Source organism: Colletotrichum fructicola, assembly GCF_000319635.2.
Source record: "Colletotrichum fructicola Nara gc5 chromosome Unknown KSG_Nara_v1_contig07, whole genome shotgun sequence".
Taxonomy (NCBI): domain Eukaryota; kingdom Fungi; phylum Ascomycota; class Sordariomycetes; order Glomerellales; family Glomerellaceae; genus Colletotrichum; species Colletotrichum fructicola.
Window position 1 is genome coordinate 3,645,492 of NW_027094057.1, and position 20,106 is coordinate 3,665,597.

Consider the following 20,106-nt stretch of genomic DNA (forward strand, 5'->3'; position numbering starts at 1 on the left):
GAGACAGACTTCGTACGTCCCCACTTGCGCTGGATTCCTTCCCGAAAGACATCCAGGATCCAAGGATGCAGGTCTTGGCAAGAGCATGTAAGATTCGGTGGGTAGGGGAGGTACGGGGGCAGCCTGGGACTGGGATTGAGATCGCGGCCACCGGTGTAAATGGAACCATGCGATTGACTCAAGGGACTGGCTGGCTGCTATCAGATGAGAGGCTCCACACCCAAGTTTAGCCAAAGTTGGGGGCAAGAAAAGAACGATGGCCTCGGAATGAGCGAATCAAACCTTTTGAAAGAGTTTTTCCGTTGCTTCCTTCCTTTATCGAAGTCGACATTCATGAGAGGAAGGAACATTGGAGAGAGAGAACCTTCCTGCCGTCAGCGTTATCGTATGTTCCGGAAGGCGCAGGTGGGATCAGGTGCCAAGGCCAGAAAGCGCTATCGCTCCTTCTGCCTCACGCATCCTGAGAGCGTTTGAGCAAGTTTACTGCCCAGCCAAATGTCCAATTGCAGTTTGCAGTTTGCACTTTCCGACTTTGCCCCCAAAACACCCCCAGCAGCAATCGCGTTGCCTCTCCACCCCACGTTCGACTTTCTGCACGACACCTCACCTCAAGCTTGACTTTTGCTAGTGCGAGTGGCTTCATTTTCTCCCCATGTCTCGCTCGTTGGCTCCCGCCATCTGCTGAGCCCTGCAGCGCCGCTAGTAGGCCCGGCTGGCCTATGCGTCCTGTACCTTCTTACCGACCTTCGTACAACGGCCAGGTTCCATCTCGTTGCTGCAAATCACCTGCAAATGCATGGACAAGACGACCAGGCCAGTCGAATTACTTGCTCGCAACAGGCGCAAACGCAGTAGTGCTGATGAGCGGCCACCAGGTGGACCGCACGATGCACCCCCGATGTCCCTTCTCAGGGATCTGGCCCTTGCCAGCGCCGGGCTGATCATCACGAAAAAGAAGGTCGAGATGCCCTGCAACACGCGGCCAAGACAGCCTTCCCGGATTCACCCACGTCCCAGAATGCGGTGAACTTTCAGCTCCAACCCGCTGTACGCCCATCGTCGGAGATGTCTGCCGAGTGCGACGAGAGCTGTGCTTGTCGGACGTCACCAGAGACACGGTCGGTTTTCGTAACTCGCTGCCATCGCGCTCGTTGAAGGACTGTCGTTGGGTACCGAGAGAGTCTCGTCTGTTGGAACGGAATCTGTCAAGAAGGCCGACGACGCCTTCCGTCGACCCTGGCAGATTTTGAGAACATTTGCGAAGGATCTCGGCCTCGAACGCTGCTCCAACGCGGCCTCACATGTTTTTGCATCGCTGGACGAGACCAACGAGGGTCGACATCCGATCTCGTCCACACAACACCGTACAGAGCCCCATTCAGCGGCGTCTCTCGGCCATTGGGAGGCCAGACGAGGATTCCACCACCCCGGCGCCGTGCATCTGCGCCTGCGGTCTGCGTCTCCCGTCGAGGTTGCGTCGCATTAGATTGCAGCTCGCCTCGCCTCTCTATCGCGTGAAGCTCTTCCGTTTGTAGGCGCCTCATCGCTGGGCATCACCATCGCCGCCGCCAATCCCTCAGCGAGCGCAGCCCATCCGTCGTGTTCACTCTTGGCCTGCGTCCTGCATGTCTCTGGCTATGAAAAGAACATCGGTGAGATCAAGGTTCGGGCTAACGGTGGGGGGGAAATGGCAGACAGGGTCCTGATGCATATTGATGCATATTCGATTTCTAGCGTCCAACTGGCAAATTTCGCGGGGTCAATTTCGCCCTTTCTCATCTCATCGCGCCCGCCGCCGATCGTACGGCCTGCTGCCGGGTGGTGCTACCGCCGCCGAGCGCCCTGTTCGTTCTCCCCGGGCGAGCTCGGACGTGGATCCTGGCCTTTCGACGAGACATCCCGACTGACAAGTTTAATGAAGAATCTGACTCTTTTCTGCGCGGTGCAATATTTCTCTTACAAGTAATGGATCCCCAGGTCCTGAACTCCCGCCAACGCCGACCCTTGATTGAACACGAACCATTTTCTTCACAACACCTCAGAGCTCGGCCTTCGCCTTGTCGTCCGCCGACGCATTCTGCAATGCGTACAGCTCTCTCGGCTGTCCCGACGCGTCGCAGCTGGCAAACTTCCACCAACCCCAATGCCACGCGCCGGCGATATTGATGAGTCCCCACTTGATCGGCGCCGGCATGGGCGGCCAATTCGCCCACAACCCGTCCTCCACCGTCCGGTCCAGGTTGAGCAGGAAGAACGGGACGACATCCGCCGTGCCGGCCTTGGTCACCGTGCTCTTGCCCCACGTCTTGAACGTCAAGCTCGCGTTCGCCGCCTCCGGTGTCCCCTCCTTCGGCGCATTCGGGTGCTCCGCTAGGCCGGCGATGGTGCTGATCTCGCTGTGGAAGTGGTTCTCGAACGGCTCCTGGAAGCCCTTCATGATGTCGAGAAGCTTAGCGCCGGAGAAGTCGGAGGGCGAGGACAATGACGAGAGGTAGGTGTTGAAGTCCGCGAGGCCACCAAGGAAAGATTCTGTATTTTTGTCAGTGGGAACATTAGCCACTTGCTAACACCACACGTACCATGCTCCTTGTGCGTCTCGGCAAAGACATTCTCGTCGTTCAACAGGTCCTCGACCTTGGTGAAGAGAGACTCCTCTTCGTCATCGTGGTGGGACTTGACAAACTTGAACCAGGCCTGGGAGTATCCCACAAAGTCTGCCTTGTCGGCCTCCTGGATCAATGGGGCTTGGTGGTAGATGGAGTTGTATCCACGGAGGATCGAGTTGTGCAGCAAGCACATGTGCGTCGCACCGGTCGTGAAGAGGTCGGTCTGTTCAGTGCTCTGTCAGTCGAAGCTTCTTCAGTGGGGCCAATGGCATCCAAATCTCCGGGACCGTGGCTAACCTTCTTGGTTACGTATTGCGGCGTGGGGATGAGCTTCATAGGCCCATCAGCCCATGCCTTCGTCGTCTGCGGTGTAGTGGTCATCATGAATGGCGATCTCGACAAGAGCAAGCTCATGAGGATGCTTGGGATCACAAGCAAGAGATATCCGGCCATTTTGAAGGATGCCAGACGGCCCGGAGTGCGGCGAGGGAGGGCGGTGATATACGGCGACAAAAGTGGTACGATTCGGTGACGTCCTTGCCCCTTGGAGTGATGTTGCGTGACGGAGGCAGAGCTGCACGTCTTCGGGAGCTTGTTCCAGTGTTCCAGCGAGCTTCTGAGGAACCGTCGGGGGGTAGAGGAAAGTTGGCTGATTAAAAGGCATGTCCTCATTGGCCCGTGCAGCCATTGCTGGGGTGACTTGCAGGGAGCTCTGGCGCGGTTTCACCTGGGGAGCTCCCGCTAATGCCGCTGTGGGATCATGACATCCGACGGGATGGGGAGCCGAGGCGGCTTCGATTGGACGGGCGGCCTGATGATTACGGAGCAATGGCACGTCGACCGGGGCTTTCGGACCTTGCAGACCTGCCGATGTCCGAAGAGCTTCGGGACGTCCCTGGAAGCCTGGGGAAGTCCAATGGAAGCTTGGCTCGATGGCCGGGGCGGTGGGCCTTTAACGGGAGTCTGCCCGGTGAAGATGATTTTTCAAACTGCATCTGGACCCCAAGCATTCATTTCCTGGTAGACAGTAGGTGGTGATCTTTCTCAGGGCTAATTTGATGATCGAAGGAAGGTTCGAGCGAATACTCTGCAGAAAACGCAGGCCATAACTGATGAACCGCAGCAGTGAAGACGTCCGATAAACTAGTAGCTCTTGAGCATAAACAACCACTGCAGACAACGCTGCCCCCAATGTTCCATTGTAAGCCTGCCAGATGCCGCCAACTGAGAAACACAAGATCCAAGACCGAGCATGTCGCATTGTCGGGCTTTGCGTTTGAATTGCCAAATCTGATGGTACGGACGAATCAGAGTGCGCCCCGACACAGCAGGCAGGCACCGGACGGTTTGCGTACACCTTCCTGCCTGTTGTAAGTCAAACGCACCTCACCTCAACTCACCGCCAACGCAACCTAATCCAGAGCTATTCCTTCTCACAACCACAAGCAAATCGCCCTCTGCACCAATTCCACCAAATCACCACGAACCCATCAAAATACCATCCACCTCAAAATCACCCACCATGCCCGCCGAAGGAGTCTACTTCAGCCCCAGCGGCAAAAAGACCTTCATCCCCCTCGAAAACAACCCGGACGTCTTCACCCCGCTCATCCACGACCTCGGCATCTCCCCCTCGCTCGGCTTCTACGACGTCTACTCCCTCGACGAACCCGCTCTCTTGTCCCTCATCCCCCGCCCCGCCCTCGCGCTCATCTTCATCACCCCCTCGCCCATGTACCACCAGGTCCGCGCGCAGGACGGCACCCGCCTCGCGCACGACGGGGTCACATACGCCGGCTCCGGCCCCGGCGAGCCCGTGACTTGGTTCCGCCAGACGATCGGCAACGCGTGCGGACTCTACGCTCTGATTCATGCGGTGGCCAACGGGGAGGCGCGGGAGTTCGTGAGCAAGGGCAGTCTGATGGATCGGTTGTTGGAGAAGGCGGAGCCGTTGGGCTGGGAGGAGAGGGCGGCGGTGTTGTATGAGAGCGAGGAGCTGGAGGAGGCGCATATGAAGGCGGCGAGAAAGGGGGATACGTATGTGCCGCCGGCGGAGGAGAAGCCGGGCTACCATTTTATTGCGTTTGTGAGGGGCAAGGATGGGCATTTGTGGGAGCTGGAGGGGGGCAGCGATGGGCCCGTGGATCGGGGGGTGCTGGGGGAGGGGGAGGATATGTTGAGCGAGGGGGCGTTGGAGAGGGGGGTGAAGCGGTTTATTGGGTTTGCGGATGGGAATTTGGAGTTTAGTGTTGTTGCGTTGGCGAAGAAGGAGGAGTGAGGTGGTGATGATGGGGGTTCGAGAGAACGCGAGGCAAGAGAGTAGCATATCATACCTGCACTCATGTCAAATATTCTCATCAAGACAATACGATTGAGGACGAGAAGATCTACTGGGTTGAGAAAATTTGAATAAGTCTAAAATATGTTCTAATACTCAAGAGTACTTACCGTCCGGCCCCAGCCACTTTAATCCTTCTTGTCCATCCAGGGCACACATGCCTCGTAAACCCCCTTGAGATTCTCCCACTTGGTATACCTCTCAAACAATCCCTCATCCACCGTCCTCAGCGACTGCAATCCTCCCGCAATGAAAAAGTCCGTCAAACTCGGTTCATCCCCGCCCACAAACGCCTTCCCGCCCCGGACCTCCTTGACCAATTCATCGAACTCCCGCAGCCCCTCCTGCGCCTTCTCCCACACACCCTCCTCTCCCGCCAGCACATCCTCCAGCGTCTTGCCCCCGAGCCCCGCCTCCCTGCTCTGGCGGAAGTACTCCGCCGCGCGGGGCGAGAGCATCCCCGGCTCGCGGGGCATCACCGACGCAAAGGCAATCGGGCTCGCGACGTCGCGCAGCTTGGCGATGATCTCGGCGTCGCGCGGGGTGGACTGCGGCAGCGCCGGGGAAGGGTAGGTCTCTTCGAGGAACTTTGCGATGGGAAGCGAGTCCATGATGTGGGTGTCTGAGGGGAGGTGGTGGATCGCGGGGACGGTGTACTTGTGCTTGCCCTGGGAGTACGGCGGGATGTTCAGGGCGGAGAGAGTGGGCTCGATGTCGGGGAACTCGAGGAAGACGGTGCGGTAGGGGATGTGTTTGTAGTTGAGGACGAGGCGGATGCGCCACACAGCGGGGGAGAAGCAGGTGTTTTTGGTGGAGGCGAGGTCGTAGAGGGTTACCTCGGGGTTTGGTGGTGAGGCCATTTTGGGGTGCGTGTAAGTGAGGATGTCACGATGTTAGTGCTGAGGATTTGCAGTGTGGTTTTTGAGGAAATGGGATACTTGGCCTTGCTTATAAACACACCGCGTCGCGTCAAATCCCGTCTGAATGCAGTATGCGGCGCAGTAGTGCTGACATTGCGCTCGGTCGCAGACGAAAGGCGCATGTCGTCCGAAGTCCCCTGGTCACCTTACACCTGCCTAAACTGCATGCTCACCGAGATGTCAGTCCAGCACACCGAGGTGAGAGGTAGGTTCAAGGCAAGGTGAGGGGGGTGAGGGGTAACTTCCCAGTTGGTTCGCTTTGGCAGGGAGAGCTGTGCTCAGCCTTGAACCCCACCACCCGCACTGGCCAGCCACCCCGGCCGCTCCCACCCAATCAGGGCCGGCCGCCGGTCCAACCATCGAAACAGCTAGAAGGCACTCGGGTGGTGAGCTTTTGGGCCTGTTCTGGGGCTCTGTTTTCTTTCTGCCTTTCGTCCCGCCTTGCCTGACTGAACCCCGCGGCCTGAAATCTTGACCTTTTCCCTCTGCATCTTCTTCTCACCACGATTGAAAACCCTCACGAATACCCCCCTTTCGACGAACATAACCGCGACTGTAATTACAAGCTGCTGTTTTTTTGTTTTCTAATTTTCGAAACGTTCATCCGCAAGGCATAGCACGAAAACAAACACACATCAGCCATGGCTTCCGCAGACGAGCTCAAGGCTCTCGGCAACAAGGCTATTGCCGAGAAGAACTTTGACGAGGCTGTGTAAGTAGCTCGGAGTCCCCGGCGTGGGAAACGGATTTCAGAGCTGACAAGAAACTGTGCAGCGCCAAGTTCACCGAGGCCATTGCCCTCCAACCCGAGAACCACATCCTCTACAGCAACCGTTCGGCCGCTTACGCCTCCAAGAAGGACTGGCAAAAGGCGCTGGACGACGCGAACAAGACGACAGAGATCAAGCCCGACTGGCCCAAGGGCTGGGGACGCAAGGGAACCGCGTACTACGGCCTGGGCGACCTGCTCGCTGCCAACGACGCCTACGAGGAGGGACTGAAGGTCGACCCCAATAATGCCGGCCTGAAGAAGGATCTCGCCGCTGTGCAGAAGGCCATGAAGGCGGAAGCTGGTGGTGGTATGTTCTTACCTGCATGACTTGCTACACTATGAGAAGCTAACGACGACAGACGCCGGCGACCCGGGTCTCGGCCTCGGCAATATGTTCAACGACCCCCAGCTCCTCCAGAAGCTCGCCGCGAACCCCAAGACGAGCTCGTTCCTCTCCGACCCCTCTTTCATGGCCAAGCTCCAGCAGATGAAGGAGAACCCCAAGGCCTCCCCCGACCTTTTCAGCGACCCCCGCATGCTGCAGGTCCTCGGCGTCCTCATGGGCGTCGACATGCAGATGGGCATGCCCGACGAGATGCCCGGCGGCTCCAAGGACACCGAGATGCCCGACGCCCCCGCTCCCCAAGCAAAGCCCGCTGCCCCCAAGAAGGCGCCCACCCCCGAGGCGGAACCCGAGCCCGAAGAGCTGGACGAGGAGGCCCTGGAGAAGAAGAAGGCCAAGGAGGCCGCCGACAAGGAGAAGGCCCTGGGCACTGAGAACTACAAGAAGCGCAACTTTGACGAGGCCATCGAGCACTACACCAAGGCCTGGGAGCTGCACAAGGACATCACCTACCTGAACAACCTGGGCGCCGCCTACTTTGAGAAGGGCGACTACGAGAAGGCCATCGAGGCGTGCACCAAGGCCGTTGAGGAGGGCCGCGCCATCTACGCCGACTTCAAGATGATCGCCAAGTCGTACGCCCGCATCGGCACCGCGTACGAGAAGCAGGGCAACCTCGACCTCGCCATCGAGAACTACAAGAAGTCGCTGACGGAGCACCGCACGCCCGACGTCAACGCCAAGCTGCGCGCCGCGGAGCGCACCAAGACGGAGCAGTCGCGCCTCGCGTATATCGACCCGGCCAAGGCCGAGGAGGCGCGCGAGGAGGGCAACAAGAAGTTCAAGGAGAGCGACTGGCCGGGCGCGGTGGCGGCGTACAGCGAGATGATCAAGCGCGCGCCGGACGACCCGCGCGGCTACAGCAACCGCGCCGCGGCGTTTGTCAAGCTGCTCGAGTTTCCCAGCGCCGTCGAGGACTGCAACACGGCCATCAAGAAGGACGCGACCTTCATCCGCGCGTACATCCGCAAGGCGCAGGCCTTCTTCGGCATGCGCGAGTACTCCAAGTGCGTCGACGCGTGCACCGAGGCGGCCAAGGTCGACCTCGAGAACCACAAGGGCGCCAACGCGCGCGAGATCGAGCAGCAGCAGCAGAAGGCGTTCAACGCCATGTACTCGGCGCGGGAGAACGAGACGGAGGACCAAACGCGGGAGCGCCTGGCCAAGGACCCCGAGGTGAGTAGTTGCTAGTCGAGATTTACGTCTGTGAAAGAGATACTAATGAGCTTTCGCACAGATTATGAGCATCATGCAGGACCCCATCATGCAGTCCATCCTCCAGCAGGCGCAGTCGGATCCGGCGGCGCTGACGGAGCACATGAAGAACCCCGAAATCAGGTCAAAGATCCAGAAGCTGGTGGCGGCGGGAGTTATCCGCGTCGGTCGGTAAGCCGGGGTGGTTGGAAAGGGAGAGGCGTTTGTGGTGGGTGGGTGAGTGAGGGAAGACATGAGGTAAAATGGTCATGTGTAATGGTTGGACGATGAAATGCTTTGACACCAAAAAAAAAAAAGTTTTTACTAGGTCATTCGTAGTGGTTGCGAAATGTGACCCCGACAATGGTGATTTTCCCACGTGAGAGGCGCGACCCCGAAATGTCTCAAATGCCTGGCTGCATGACCGATCGCCTTGGATCTCAGAGAGTGTCTGTCGTCTGAGATTATCGAGGCAGCGCCGGCACTTGTCAGATTTTAAGACCAGGACCCAGTTCGCCGCGCTTTTTCGTGGTCGGATGAGGTCCCATAATTGTGCGCTCGTGTAAGTGTCACCCGCTTCACGATGACTGTCAGCGGGACGGCGCGAGGTGGTTTTCAGATGAGGAGAGATGACGACTTATACAGGATGACTCTCTTTCCTTTGTTTCTCAATTTTACGATGGTTTGAATCTGGTCTCTACTGTCTGATTCCTATGCGGAAATCCTTGTTTCAACTGCAGCCATGGACTCCCACTCTCCCATGAAAGAAGGCAAGCGAAACTCCCCTCCCTCCCCTCCTCTGCTGTACTGACGACGAAAAGCATACATCCAACTCATAGAAGTAATCGCCACATCGCCCCCGGACCCGCCATCCCCCGCTCTCCACCTCATCGCCTCCCTCCCCTCCGTCCTCCGCTACGTCGACGAAGACAACCGCACCGTCCTGCACCACGCCGCCCGCCTCGGCCGCGCCGAGATCGTCCGCGCTGCCATCTCCACCGCCGGGCCAGACGCGGTCGTCGACCCCCTCGACGCGGACAAATGCACGCCCCTCCATCTAGCCTCCCGCAACGGCCACCTCGAGGTCGTGCAGAACCTCCTCGCTGCGGGCGCGGACGTCCGCGCAGAGGAGAGCTTCGACGAGACGCCGCTGCACGAGGCCGCGCGCAACGGGCACGCTGAGATCGCCAGAGTCCTGATCGCGGCGGGCGCGGTGGTGGACGCGCCGAATCGCGACTGCGGGACTGCGCTGCATGTTGGCGCGAGACGGGGCATGGAGGGCGTGGTGGGGGTGTTACTGGAGGCGGGCGCGAATCCGGCGACGAGGGATGCGGTGGGGGATACGCCGCTGCATGACGCGGCGAGGGGCGGGCACGAGGGGGTCGTGATGGCGTTGTTGGAGACGGGGATGGTCTCCATTGAAGCGCAGAACGCGAACGATTTCACGCCGTTGAGCGTCGCGGCAAGGCATGGGCGGGAGGCGATCGTGCGGATGCTGGTTGAGCAGGGGGCGGACGTGGATAGTTTGTCGAACGAGTATTGCACGCCGCTGCACCAGGCGGCGTCGGAGGGGCACGACGGGGTTGTGAGGATATTGATTGCCGCGGGCGCGGATGTGGATCTGCAGGATCGCGATGAGCAGACGGCGCTGCATGCGGGCGTGATGTTTGAGCACGCGGCGGTGGTGGCGAGTCTGTTGGCGGCGGAGGCGGATGTGAATTTGAGGGATACGGAGGACTGCACGCCGCTGCACCACGCGGTGAAGAACGAGAACAAGGCGATGGTGCGGGATCTGCTGGAGGCCGGGGCGGATCCGACTGTGATTAGCGCGACGGGGGAGACACCGCAGAGTTTGGCGAGGGTGCTGAATCGGAATTCGATCGCGGATTTGTGTGAGGCGCCGCAGGTGAAGGTTAGGCAGGGGGTGGTGTCGAATTTCCGGCCGAAGCGGTGCAGGCCGCCGGGCAGGCCGAACCAGGAGGATGAGAGGGAGGCGTGTCGGCAATTTAAAGGGCTGTTTTGGTGTCCGACGAGTGAGGTGAGGTTTGAGGGGCTGAGTGTGTGGGATATGTTGTACGATCCGGAGACGGAGCTGCGGTTGACGCCGAGGATGCCGGCTGTGGTGGGGACGCCGAAGGGTGGTGGGGCAAGCACGCCGGTGCGTAGTCCCGGGGCGAGTCCGGTGCGCAGCCCTGCGGTGTCGCCGGGGGCTAGTCCGGCTGCGAGCCCGCCACGGAGCCCGTTGCTTTCGCCCCCGGGGACGACTGCCGGGGGGCTGACGATGAAGGAGATGAAGAGGGGTCAGCAGCAGCGCCGGCGCAAGAGTTCGTACGCGAGCCGGATGCCGGAGAAGCCCGTCAAGCGGTGGCTGCACCTGCCTGCGAATAATGTGGCGTGGGTGATGGATCTGGTGCAGCGGGTGTGCGCGATGGATCATAGGACGGACGCGGAGTGTAATCGCATCATGGCCTTTATCGAGGAGACGTTCCACGAGATGCGGACGGGGGAGTTTTACCGCCGGCCGCATTTCAAGATGGAGGCTGCTGCTGCTGCTGCCGAGGAGGTGGTGGGGCTTGGTGTTGGACCGCCGACCCCGCCCATCGCGCAGCCCGCGACAACGCCTGGCGGGAGGATGTTCTCGATGGTGCTGCCCATTATCGACGTCGACATTGACGAGGGCACGAAGAACAGCCTTCGGAACGTGCAGATCGGGGACGAGGCGCGGCTGATGCGGCCTCTCGAGATGGTCGCCGGCAACGACAGACGCGTGGTAGTCCCGCAAGCTGGCGGCGGCGAGGCGCAGAGACGGCACCCCCTAACCGCGATGCCAACAAACCTCCAGCACTACCTCTTCCCGCACCTCGCGCACTTCGACGCCATGGCCAAGCTGCGCGCGAGCTTCACCAAGTCAGAGTACCACGTCCCGCGCCCGCTGGACCAATCCTACCACGAAGCCCTCAGCGCGGCAGACCTGGCGCTGCGCAACGAGAGCCAGGTGCTCTTCCGGTACCTGCGGCGTGTCGAGGGGCGGTTGGCCGCGGAACAACAACAGCAGCAGCAGACGGCGGAGGAGGAGGTGTGTCCGCCGCCGCTGGTGGAGGACGCGCAGGGGCAGGGGAAGAGCCCGTTTGAGAGGCACGTGCAGCGGACGTTCTCGCGGCAGGCGAGCTCGAAGCAGAAGAAGACGGACGGGACGAAGGCGGAGCTGGGGAGGATGGCGGGGCGGCAGGACCAGGCGAGTAGTGTGCAGGCGAAGATTTCGCGGGAGAAGAGGAGGATGGATACGGAGAGGCGGAAGCAGATTTTGTGTGTGGCGCAGCTTTGGGTGTGGAGGATTGACGAGAGTGAGTTTGTTTTTTCTGGAGGAACGAAGGTTTAGGAGGGAGAGGTTGTTTGCTGACGACGGAGCAGATACGATCATCACCGCGTTCCCTGATCGGTGGGATAACAAGAACGCCAAGACGCTGCTGAACGAGATCAAGCATCGCGTTTTGGGGATCAGGGATTTGAGGTCTGAGGACACGGATATGATGCGCATCGTGGAGAGTATACTCGAAAGCGCGCTGGGGTACAGCGAGGAGGAGTTTCACTTTCAGTTTGAGGGGCCGAAGAGTTATTGCACTGTCTTTGCATCTTCGATCGCACATGTTGTAAGTCAAGATACCACCAGTTTGTGGTGGTCGTGGGTGCTAACAGTGGCTAGTCCAACGAGGCGATGAAGCGCTACGCAGAGTTCAAGGCGTCCATCAAGAAGATGGGCACGTCCAAGACGGTGTTGGATGACTTGCGGGCGGAGATTGAGCTCCTCCAAGAGATTGACGACATCCGAGAAGAGATCAACATGATCAAGCGTGTGCTACGGTCTCAAGAGCGTGTGTATGAGGAGTTCAGGGGCTCGGAGATTGGGGAGAAGTGTGGGGACGGGAAGGATGCGGCGAGGAAGGCGTTCAAGCATCCCACTTTGGACTTTTTCAAGAGGTTGGAGGAGGATGCTAATCGTGTGAGAGACTCAGTGAGTTGATCCTAATCGCGAGCAGTCAGGGTGATGAATGTGCTGACGGATGACAGATCACAACTTTACTTGATCTCAGGCAACGCGAGGCAAACATCGAGGAGGCTCTGTCGGCCAGCGAGCAGTCCAAAATCCTCTTCATCTTCACCGGCGCCACCGTCGTCTTTGTAAGTAAGGTGACATAAGTAACATCTGACAAGGTCTGACAAGGTTTCACAGGCTCCCCTCTCATGGGCAACCGGCATTTTCGAAGTCAGCATCGAAGGTCTGGCAAGCCCCACCACCGCAGGCACACTGATCATCGCATGTGGTACGTAACACTGGTGTTTTTGTCGCTTGACATGTAACGCCTAACGCCAAACACAGTCCTGAGTCTCTTTGGCACCCTGCTCCTCATCGCCCTGTCCCTTCAGATTTACGAGTTCATCACACAGGGCAAGGCGAAGCAGATGTACCAAAACGCGTGGAACTTCTTCGAGGTTAGGAGGAAAGACAAGGCTGCTTCTAGCTCGAAGAGTTCTCCGCCCTCATCATTGGATGCGTCAACGCAGTTGAGTAGGCAGAGGAGATCTTCGCTGTCGCAGCCCGTTGCTGCCACGGCTGTGAGTGAGAGGAAACCTATTCGGAAGAGGCTTGCGGCTTTGAGACCTAGGCACCGGGGTAGAGATGAGGAGAAAGGAATTTCTGGGAAATAGGCATAGGCTAATGGATCTTTTACACGAGATGATGAGACCGTAGTGCACGACGCGGAGCAGATCCTAGAAAGGAAGCTCATGGTATCTTGTCTCACCTAAAACGAAGCAGATTCGTTGCACAGCCGCAGTAGATTAAATAATAAGAAGGATTGTAAAGTATTTGCAGAATGTTTAAGCTACGTCTTCTCCACAATCATCAATGCCACAGTGCTATCAAATCCCACGATGGCGGCGCATGCATATGACACGCGTCGTCACTGTCATAAGCACAGTCTAGACCACCTCAAATCGCATCAGCCTTAAGGGTAGTTACTATCGATAGTAATATGGAAAGGCTTGTTCGTCTTCTGGACGTCTCGTCCAACCGCCTTGGACGAACCAACGCTCTCCACAATGGTGTCGAGGCCCTCTCCGGTGACGGTGAAAACGTTGATAGTGCCGGCGTTGGGAGGATCAGAGTTCTGGAAACTGAATTTGTAGTTGATGTTGTCGATGGGCTTGACGAAAGAGAAGGCATAGGACTGGTTGTTGTAAACCGTTTCCGTGTTGGGCCAGGTCTCGATGGTGTAGTCAAGAATTCTCTTGTCCCTTGCCACGAGGTTGTTTGCCTCGGGCTCGCGGGGGGCGACGGACGGCAGTGCCGTGGCTGCGGACAGCAAGGAGGTGAAGATGGCGATGGCGCGCATGGTGGAATGTTGGAAGGCCCTCAAGATGGCGGCAAATAATGTTTGTGGTTGGTAAGATGTGGTCAGATGCGATGGGATGTTGTGTTGTACAATGACATCGGAAGCCGTCCTTGGGGATATTTATATCAGTGGACAATCTGGACCTTAGGATGCCTCGAGAAAAGGCTTCTCGGACTCCAAACAATATGGCCTCACTTGGCCTCATCGGAGGGCCTGGTTGCGTGCCGCAGTTGCCCAAGAACCTTTGCAACTTTTAGTCAGTTATGGAGATGGGTTACATTACGAGTAACCGAACGAGTGGCACAATATCGGTGCATAGGACCCAAAGAAGAGCAACGCAACTGATCTCGGAAGCACCGTGGAACCGAAAACACACATGTCCTTCCAAATAAGGAGAGGTTATCCCGCCATACGCCGTCATACACCGTGAGCCTGTTTAAAGTTGCGCATGTACATAAATTGGCATATATGACCTACCCCACACACGAGGCGAGAAACTCCAAAATAAACTAGATTAGTCCGCAATTACGTTCTTGGCTGCCAACAGACCAAGCTTTATCCTCCGCACTCAGGCCACGATCGGCCGATCCTTCATGGCTTGATCTGCAAGGGATGATGCCGTCATAACCAGGTGCAAGAGCAATGCCATGCAAGAAGCTCGAATATTGACCTCTGAAGCCGGAGGGACTCCACGCTGTCACCTTCCAAGTGCAAATGAGATCAAGCGGAAATAGAGGGAGATTTTGCCAGTGAGTCCTACAATCCCAGATGAGTAAGAGTTCAATCATCACGAGGCCACATCCAGCTTTTAAGTCTGGTCCCCTTATGAAGCAAACTCCATTACGAGGGGTTGCATAGTCAAAGTTCTAATGGAGCTGGCCAGGATACAGGGCTCATTGAATTTATGCTTCGACGGAGGCCGGATACTTCAACAACTCAGATATATGACAATGAATAAAAGACGCCTATGAAAAAGGCTTTATCCCTTGGTGTTGTGTCTCTTAGTCGTCATGTTTATCCAAGATACAGACCAGAAGCCAACGTCCACGCTTCTGAGTTCAGTATGATGTGGAAAACGATAAAGCATGGGATGTTACTTGCTAGATAGTCCCCGTGGTTCCATCTATCCTCCATGTACACCAAGGCGTTGACTGTAGCTCCTGATCCGTTGGCTCCAGGCCACCCACAATAAAGTCCTCATCAATCCCAGTTCGGAGGCCGACCCGGTGGTGACCCACATCAGAGTCTCAACCATCGGTTCGGGACTCTTCAGCGTGCCGACCGGAGACAATCCGCTTCCGATGGTGGTGTCCCATCGCTCCCTGATAAAGGGGCGGGATATCCGTTCGGCTCGGGATCTGGCAAAACCATGTACTTAGCGTATGCTGTATTTCAATTCTCGCTGCTACAGCTAGCATCCATGGTACGCTATGCTCCTGCAAATACGAGAAATTGGCAGGGTACTTTGCACAAACACTGGAATCCAGCATGGGCTCGTATTGATAGACGACGGCATGCGATACAAACCTGAGGGGGCTAGCAACTCTCAATTATCTTCACCAAGCGCCGCGAAATGCGAAGCGGCCCGACAATTCGGTGCTAGACATGTTGGATGTACGGGTTCTGGTACAAATGAGACAGAGATGAATTACACGTCGATTAATGAAAACATTGTTTTGGGACTCGCAAATGTGAGCTTTCCATTCACCTGCCAGAGCGGAACTTCGATAAGATACAACACAACTCTAGCACAGTCAGATATCCGCGACCTAGCTATGAGCCTTGAAACCTTTGCGCATTACGGTGTCTACCTACTGATAGAAGTCAAGACTTAGTAAAACTGTGTGGAGAATAGTACGATTCGACGTATGATCACGAGGAAGACATGAATAGCTGGAAAAATGTGGCCTTGTCACAACATTCATTATCGCGAACATATGCGTGGGGTGGGGCAAATCACACAAGTCACAGTATCACTTCATTGGCCAATAACATGCTGGCGCCAAGTCTAAAGAATCAGTTTAGTCTCGGGTGCCTGCGGGGATCTGGTTGCACTCAGGAACTTGGCAATTATCATCCATACTGAGTTGTGCTAGGCCCCAACATCGACAAGACTACATTCGGGTTGTGAACATGTCCACCGAAGCTTCCATATTGCAAAGAGAAACCACCGGTCCGACGTATGACCGAGATGCTATCGTCGGAAGCATCACACGCTATTATGAACTGCTTTCCAAGATGGTCTCGTTCAGACCTGAACACATCGCTTACTCCCCGGAAGGAGGTTGGGGCGGCGGCATCATACCCCTCGAGAAGCTGCGACGCCTCGGTTTCAACGACACGATGATTGACCTGGTCCGGCATCTTCCGTATGTCACCAGCCGCAGGCCTGTGTTCCCGTCCACCCAGACCATCAACTATTTCCAGAACGTTTTTCGTGGGCCTGAAGAGGACTATCAACTCGAGGACCCTAGTCTCGTCGGACTCTGGCCGTTGCCAGAGGGAAGAATCCCACAAGGTATAGTCCCACTGTCCCAACCGCTGGGAGGAGACAGGCTGGGGATGTGGTGGTTGCTCGATACCAATACAGGTGGGTAGGCCTTCCGTTCGGGCTGAAAGGCGCTGTTATCTAATCCTTCTGCATCACAGGCGAGCTCATTGCTCACGACGCATACATCTCGAGACCGGAGGAGGAGATCCCGGAAGACGAGCGATGGCGCACGGCGAGACCCATACCCGCCGTTGCCTATTTCGATGGGTTATGCGAGGACATAATCTCGCTGGAGATGTTCCCCGTGCCAGGTGATTCCAACAGGAGCGAGTGGCAGGTTTGGCAGCCGAAGTGGATGCGAGCTCATCAGAAATGGGTAAATGTGAGTATACCTACTCTGAGATAGATCATGCCGGATAGTACACCTATATACTGATTTGCCGCACAGGAGGCTCAGGAAATCTATCGGAATTGCTGTTGGCCGAACTTGCAGAGATTCCAGCGTCAGAAATGCCGCAAGCTTCTGGTTGAGATGCAGGAAAGACTCAAGGCCGAGGATAATGAGGAACGAGAGAGGAGAAGCGCGGTCGCTTCGGAGACCTCGAGATCAATCATGTATTCTAATACGGGTTGAGCAGGCGTCCCAACGTTCGCAGTAGGTTTAAAAATGGCAGCCCATATCATATAGACCCAAATCTGCTTATCTCCACCGAGTGCCCAGAGAATGGTTTGACAGTTGATATTCCCAGGTGCGGTTACAACCTGTGAAAATCTTCCCCCGCGAAGTTTCTGGCTGATACGACTTTTTGGGCTCTTGTGTAGTGGAGTGGAAGACTTGCAACACGCCTCTCTATCTCTGGAGTTTTGAAAATCACATCTTTAGGATTTGACCCGAGAAAGGACGCTTATGACCCTTTTCTCTGCAAGTCAAAGGCCTCTTAGCATGAATACAATCTCGAAGCAACGAGACGGAGACAAAACAATACATATATCATCTGATCTAACGTCCGCGATTTCATTTTACTGCTCGATGTTGCCAAGAATTTAGTCGTTAATGAATGCGTGAATGTTGCAACACGTCTCGCCTTGAGTGACTTCGTATTTCCCGTTGTGGACAGGTTAGAAGTTGGAAAGATTATGACTTCATCGAGGGAATACGAAGTTTGACCTAGCGTAACGTCAGCTACCGAGCTGAAGCATGACTTAAATTGCGTTGGTACGTAGTGCTCTGCATCTTTCGGTCTGACCTTTACGACACTAGGCTCCGACAGGCAGTCAAGGATCAACAGCACTGTACTGTCTCTGCATGTGTCACAGATTGTCTGACCCCGTAGCAACGATCTCATAGATACATGTATCGTAGTGGTCTTTGTGGAGCAATCGTTTGCGAAGACGGAGCAGTCACGCAGTGTAACAGTCTGGATTGCCATGCTTACCGGGGATGTTGCTACCCTTTCTTGCAGCAAGACCATCATTGCACGTAACAGTTGGACAGAGACGACACAGAGCATATGCAAACGAATCTGCACGTTACAACAACTGTTGATGTGGGTAGCGCAACTATTATTTGTACCAATCATGATAGGTACAAGCTGTCCGAGGCATCGTACGGGCAGGATGAATTGTACTACAAACCCTGCCTATAGCACCAACAAGTAGTGTATCACCATATGCGGTGTCGATAATTGACGGATGCTGCGTTGAGAGGGAGCACGTTGTGTTACTTCATAACGTAACGTATCTATGGACCAATTCAGCCTCCAGGCAAGTTCACCTACCCACCAGCCTCGATCTGCGTCCAAACCGTTAAAGGTCGAGCAATCTCCCTGTTAGTACTGTCACTATGCTCTGTTTCTTACATGAATCTACATATCGTTGCACCCAGTCTGTCGAAATGAGTACATCTAGTGCAGCCGGCGATCCGACGTCCACCTTTGTGCGCAGGAGCATTTCTCCGCTCTCTAGAGGGTCCTACATCAACGTGGTCGAGCCCATGGAGTCGACCACCCGGACAGGCAGCTCGCTGTCAGACAACCATCTCGGAACTTACAATCCAGTTGCCACCGAGGAACCTGGAACCGCCAGTACAGGTCCGTCTAGAGTTGAGTCCAAAGATCAGACCGAAGCAGGTAGGCTTGGGGATACCTGCGCCCCGTACCGCCCGTTCGGCAAGCTAGCCACCCTTCGAGCCTGGACCTTTGAACTTTTAGCCCTCGTTGCCTCGGTAGCGTCGTTCGCAGCGATTATCGTACTCTTGAAGTCGTACGATCAACTTCCACAGCCCAGCTTCTCCTTCGGCATTAGCATCAGCACCTTAATCGCGGTGTTTACCACAGCTTTGAGAGCCTCGATGATATTTACGATCGCAGAAGGTGGAAACTCATAAGCTCTTATAGTGAATACCTATATTTGCTGACACAAAAGAATAGTGGTTGGACAGTCAAAGTGGTTATGGATGGCGCAGCCACATCCTGTGCGCCACATTGAGTACTTTGACAATGCTGGGAGAGGCGCTTGGGGATCTCTAAAATTCCTATTCTTCTCGTGGAGACAGGAAGCTATACCTTGTCCTCAATCTGAACGGTTCTATGTCGCTAACGAAGGATACAGCATACCAACTGTTGTGGGCGCAATTATTGTCCTCGCATCTTACGCGGTTGGCCCGTTCTCACAACAAGCTGCCAAGACCTATTCATGCGATATCGAGAACCACGGTACCGCCAAGATAGCCGTTGCAGAGTGGGTGGGAAAGAATGATGCCGCCGCTGCCACGTCACCATCGAATTGGTTGTGGCTCAGTCCAGAAATGCATACCATAGCGATGAATGGCTTGCTCACTGGAGAGACCAATAGGTCGTTGGGTCTCTATCAGTGCGACTCGAGCAATTGCACGATTCCCGTCACTTCTTCGTCTAGTGTCACACACACGAGTGTTGGCCTCTGCAGCAAATGCGTAGATATTAGGTCGAGCATTAGAGAGTTGCCCTATGACTACACTAGATCCGTTTTAACTTTTAGCTTGGGAAAGAACATGGAAATTACTCAGTCAGTTGAACCGATAACTCTGGCGATGACAACGCCACCACTTCCCGATCGAGGAGAAGTACATTTCGATTTTGATTCGGGCACTCTCAACACTACCATACTCGCGTTCACCGTTGCTGGATGCGAACACAAGAACACATCTTTTCTTTGCGAGCACAGCTACGGCAACATGCCTAATTTGTCGAGGCATCTCGACGTTGTTGCGGTAAACTGCAGTATGTATCCATGCTTACGCAGCTACAATGGAAACGTATCCAACGGGATCCTCGAGGAAACGTTAATCTCCACTTCGCCCATCAGCAGAGCAGAAAGGCATACACGGGAACGTGATACATCAGACCCTGGATACGTTGCAATGATTGAACCTTGCATACTTGACGGCGTCTGGTATTCCGCTTCGAATATTACACAAGCGCCAAGGTCACCGGTTATCAACTGGACTTCGTGGACAACTCGAAATATTGGCCATGACGCACCCAGTGCTTGCGTTAGAACTATGGACTCAGTTGCTTTCTTCGGCATTCTATCATTGTTTTCAAGACACTTTTCGGGCAATTGCGCTGCTCAAACTGGAGCCGCGAATGGATGGGCAGGCTCGTCATCCACTACTGGAAGCCTATTTAGCGTGTGTGGAAGTGCCTGGTGGAATGACGGACTTCATAATAGGGGACTGGCATCTTTCGAAACCCTTTATATAGCCTCCAATAACACGGCCACCGCCATGACCAATCGCATGCGCACCTACAACGACAACAGCTGGTCAAGAGACTCCCAAGCCTTTGTAAATGGCAGTGGAACCCAAGCCGCAGTATGCATCCGTGCGGACTGGTTGTGGCTCATGTACCCGGGTGTGCTGCTTCTTCTTACGTTGATTCTGCTTCTGCAGGCTTATGTGAAGAGTTGTATGGACAGAACTGGGCAGCCCGTATGGAAATCGGCTATTC

General features: G+C 55.8%; 6 protein-coding genes across 6 annotated transcripts; 3 read left to right on the forward strand and 3 right to left on the reverse strand.

Annotated features, from left to right (window-relative positions):
• Positions 1-2,038: 2,038 nt before the first annotated feature.
• CGGC5_v012730 (uncharacterized protein) lies at positions 2,039-3,059 on the reverse strand (the record flags this gene model as incomplete). Its single annotated transcript, XM_032036738.1, has 3 exons — positions 2,039-2,529; positions 2,580-2,829; positions 2,904-3,059. The coding sequence occupies 3 exons, from the start codon at positions 3,057-3,059 to the stop codon at positions 2,039-2,041; spliced, it is 897 nt and encodes a 298-aa protein (XP_031884393.1).
• A 1,069-nt stretch (positions 3,060-4,128) lies between these two features.
• Positions 4,129-4,884, forward strand: Uchl3 (Ubiquitin carboxyl-terminal hydrolase isozyme L3; the record flags this gene model as incomplete). The annotated part of the gene is made up of 1 exon (XM_032036737.1): positions 4,129-4,884. One exon carries the CDS (start codon positions 4,129-4,131, stop codon positions 4,882-4,884), a length of 756 nt encoding a protein of 251 aa, XP_031884559.1.
• Positions 4,885-5,072: 188 nt separating this feature from the next.
• On the reverse strand, positions 5,073-5,804 carry ustS-0 (Glutathione S-transferase-like protein ustS; the record flags this gene model as incomplete). Its single annotated transcript, XM_032036736.1, has 1 exon — positions 5,073-5,804. The coding sequence occupies one exon, from the start codon at positions 5,802-5,804 to the stop codon at positions 5,073-5,075; it is 732 nt and encodes a 243-aa protein (XP_031884390.1).
• Positions 5,805-6,505: 701 nt separating this feature from the next.
• On the forward strand, positions 6,506-13,039 carry CGGC5_v012733 (Heat shock protein sti1-like protein; the record flags this gene model as incomplete). Its single annotated transcript, XM_066152745.1, has 11 exons — positions 6,506-6,576; positions 6,639-6,943; positions 6,996-8,215; positions 8,277-8,421; positions 9,055-11,577; positions 11,645-11,883; positions 11,937-12,245; positions 12,302-12,412; positions 12,465-12,555; positions 12,612-12,847; positions 12,947-13,039. The coding sequence occupies 11 exons, from the start codon at positions 6,506-6,508 to the stop codon at positions 13,037-13,039; spliced, it is 5,343 nt and encodes a 1,780-aa protein (XP_066007875.1).
• Positions 13,040-13,239: 200 nt separating this feature from the next.
• CGGC5_v012734 (uncharacterized protein) lies at positions 13,240-13,626 on the reverse strand (the record flags this gene model as incomplete). Its single annotated transcript, XM_032036733.1, has 1 exon — positions 13,240-13,626. The coding sequence occupies one exon, from the start codon at positions 13,624-13,626 to the stop codon at positions 13,240-13,242; it is 387 nt and encodes a 128-aa protein (XP_031884387.1).
• A 2,238-nt stretch (positions 13,627-15,864) lies between these two features.
• On the forward strand, positions 15,865-16,751 carry CGGC5_v012735 (uncharacterized protein; the record flags this gene model as incomplete). The annotated part of the gene is made up of 3 exons (XM_032036732.1): positions 15,865-16,216; positions 16,276-16,499; positions 16,566-16,751. 3 exons carry the CDS (start codon positions 15,865-15,867, stop codon positions 16,749-16,751), a joined length of 762 nt encoding a protein of 253 aa, XP_031884386.1.
• Positions 16,752-20,106: the final 3,355 nt, after the last annotated feature.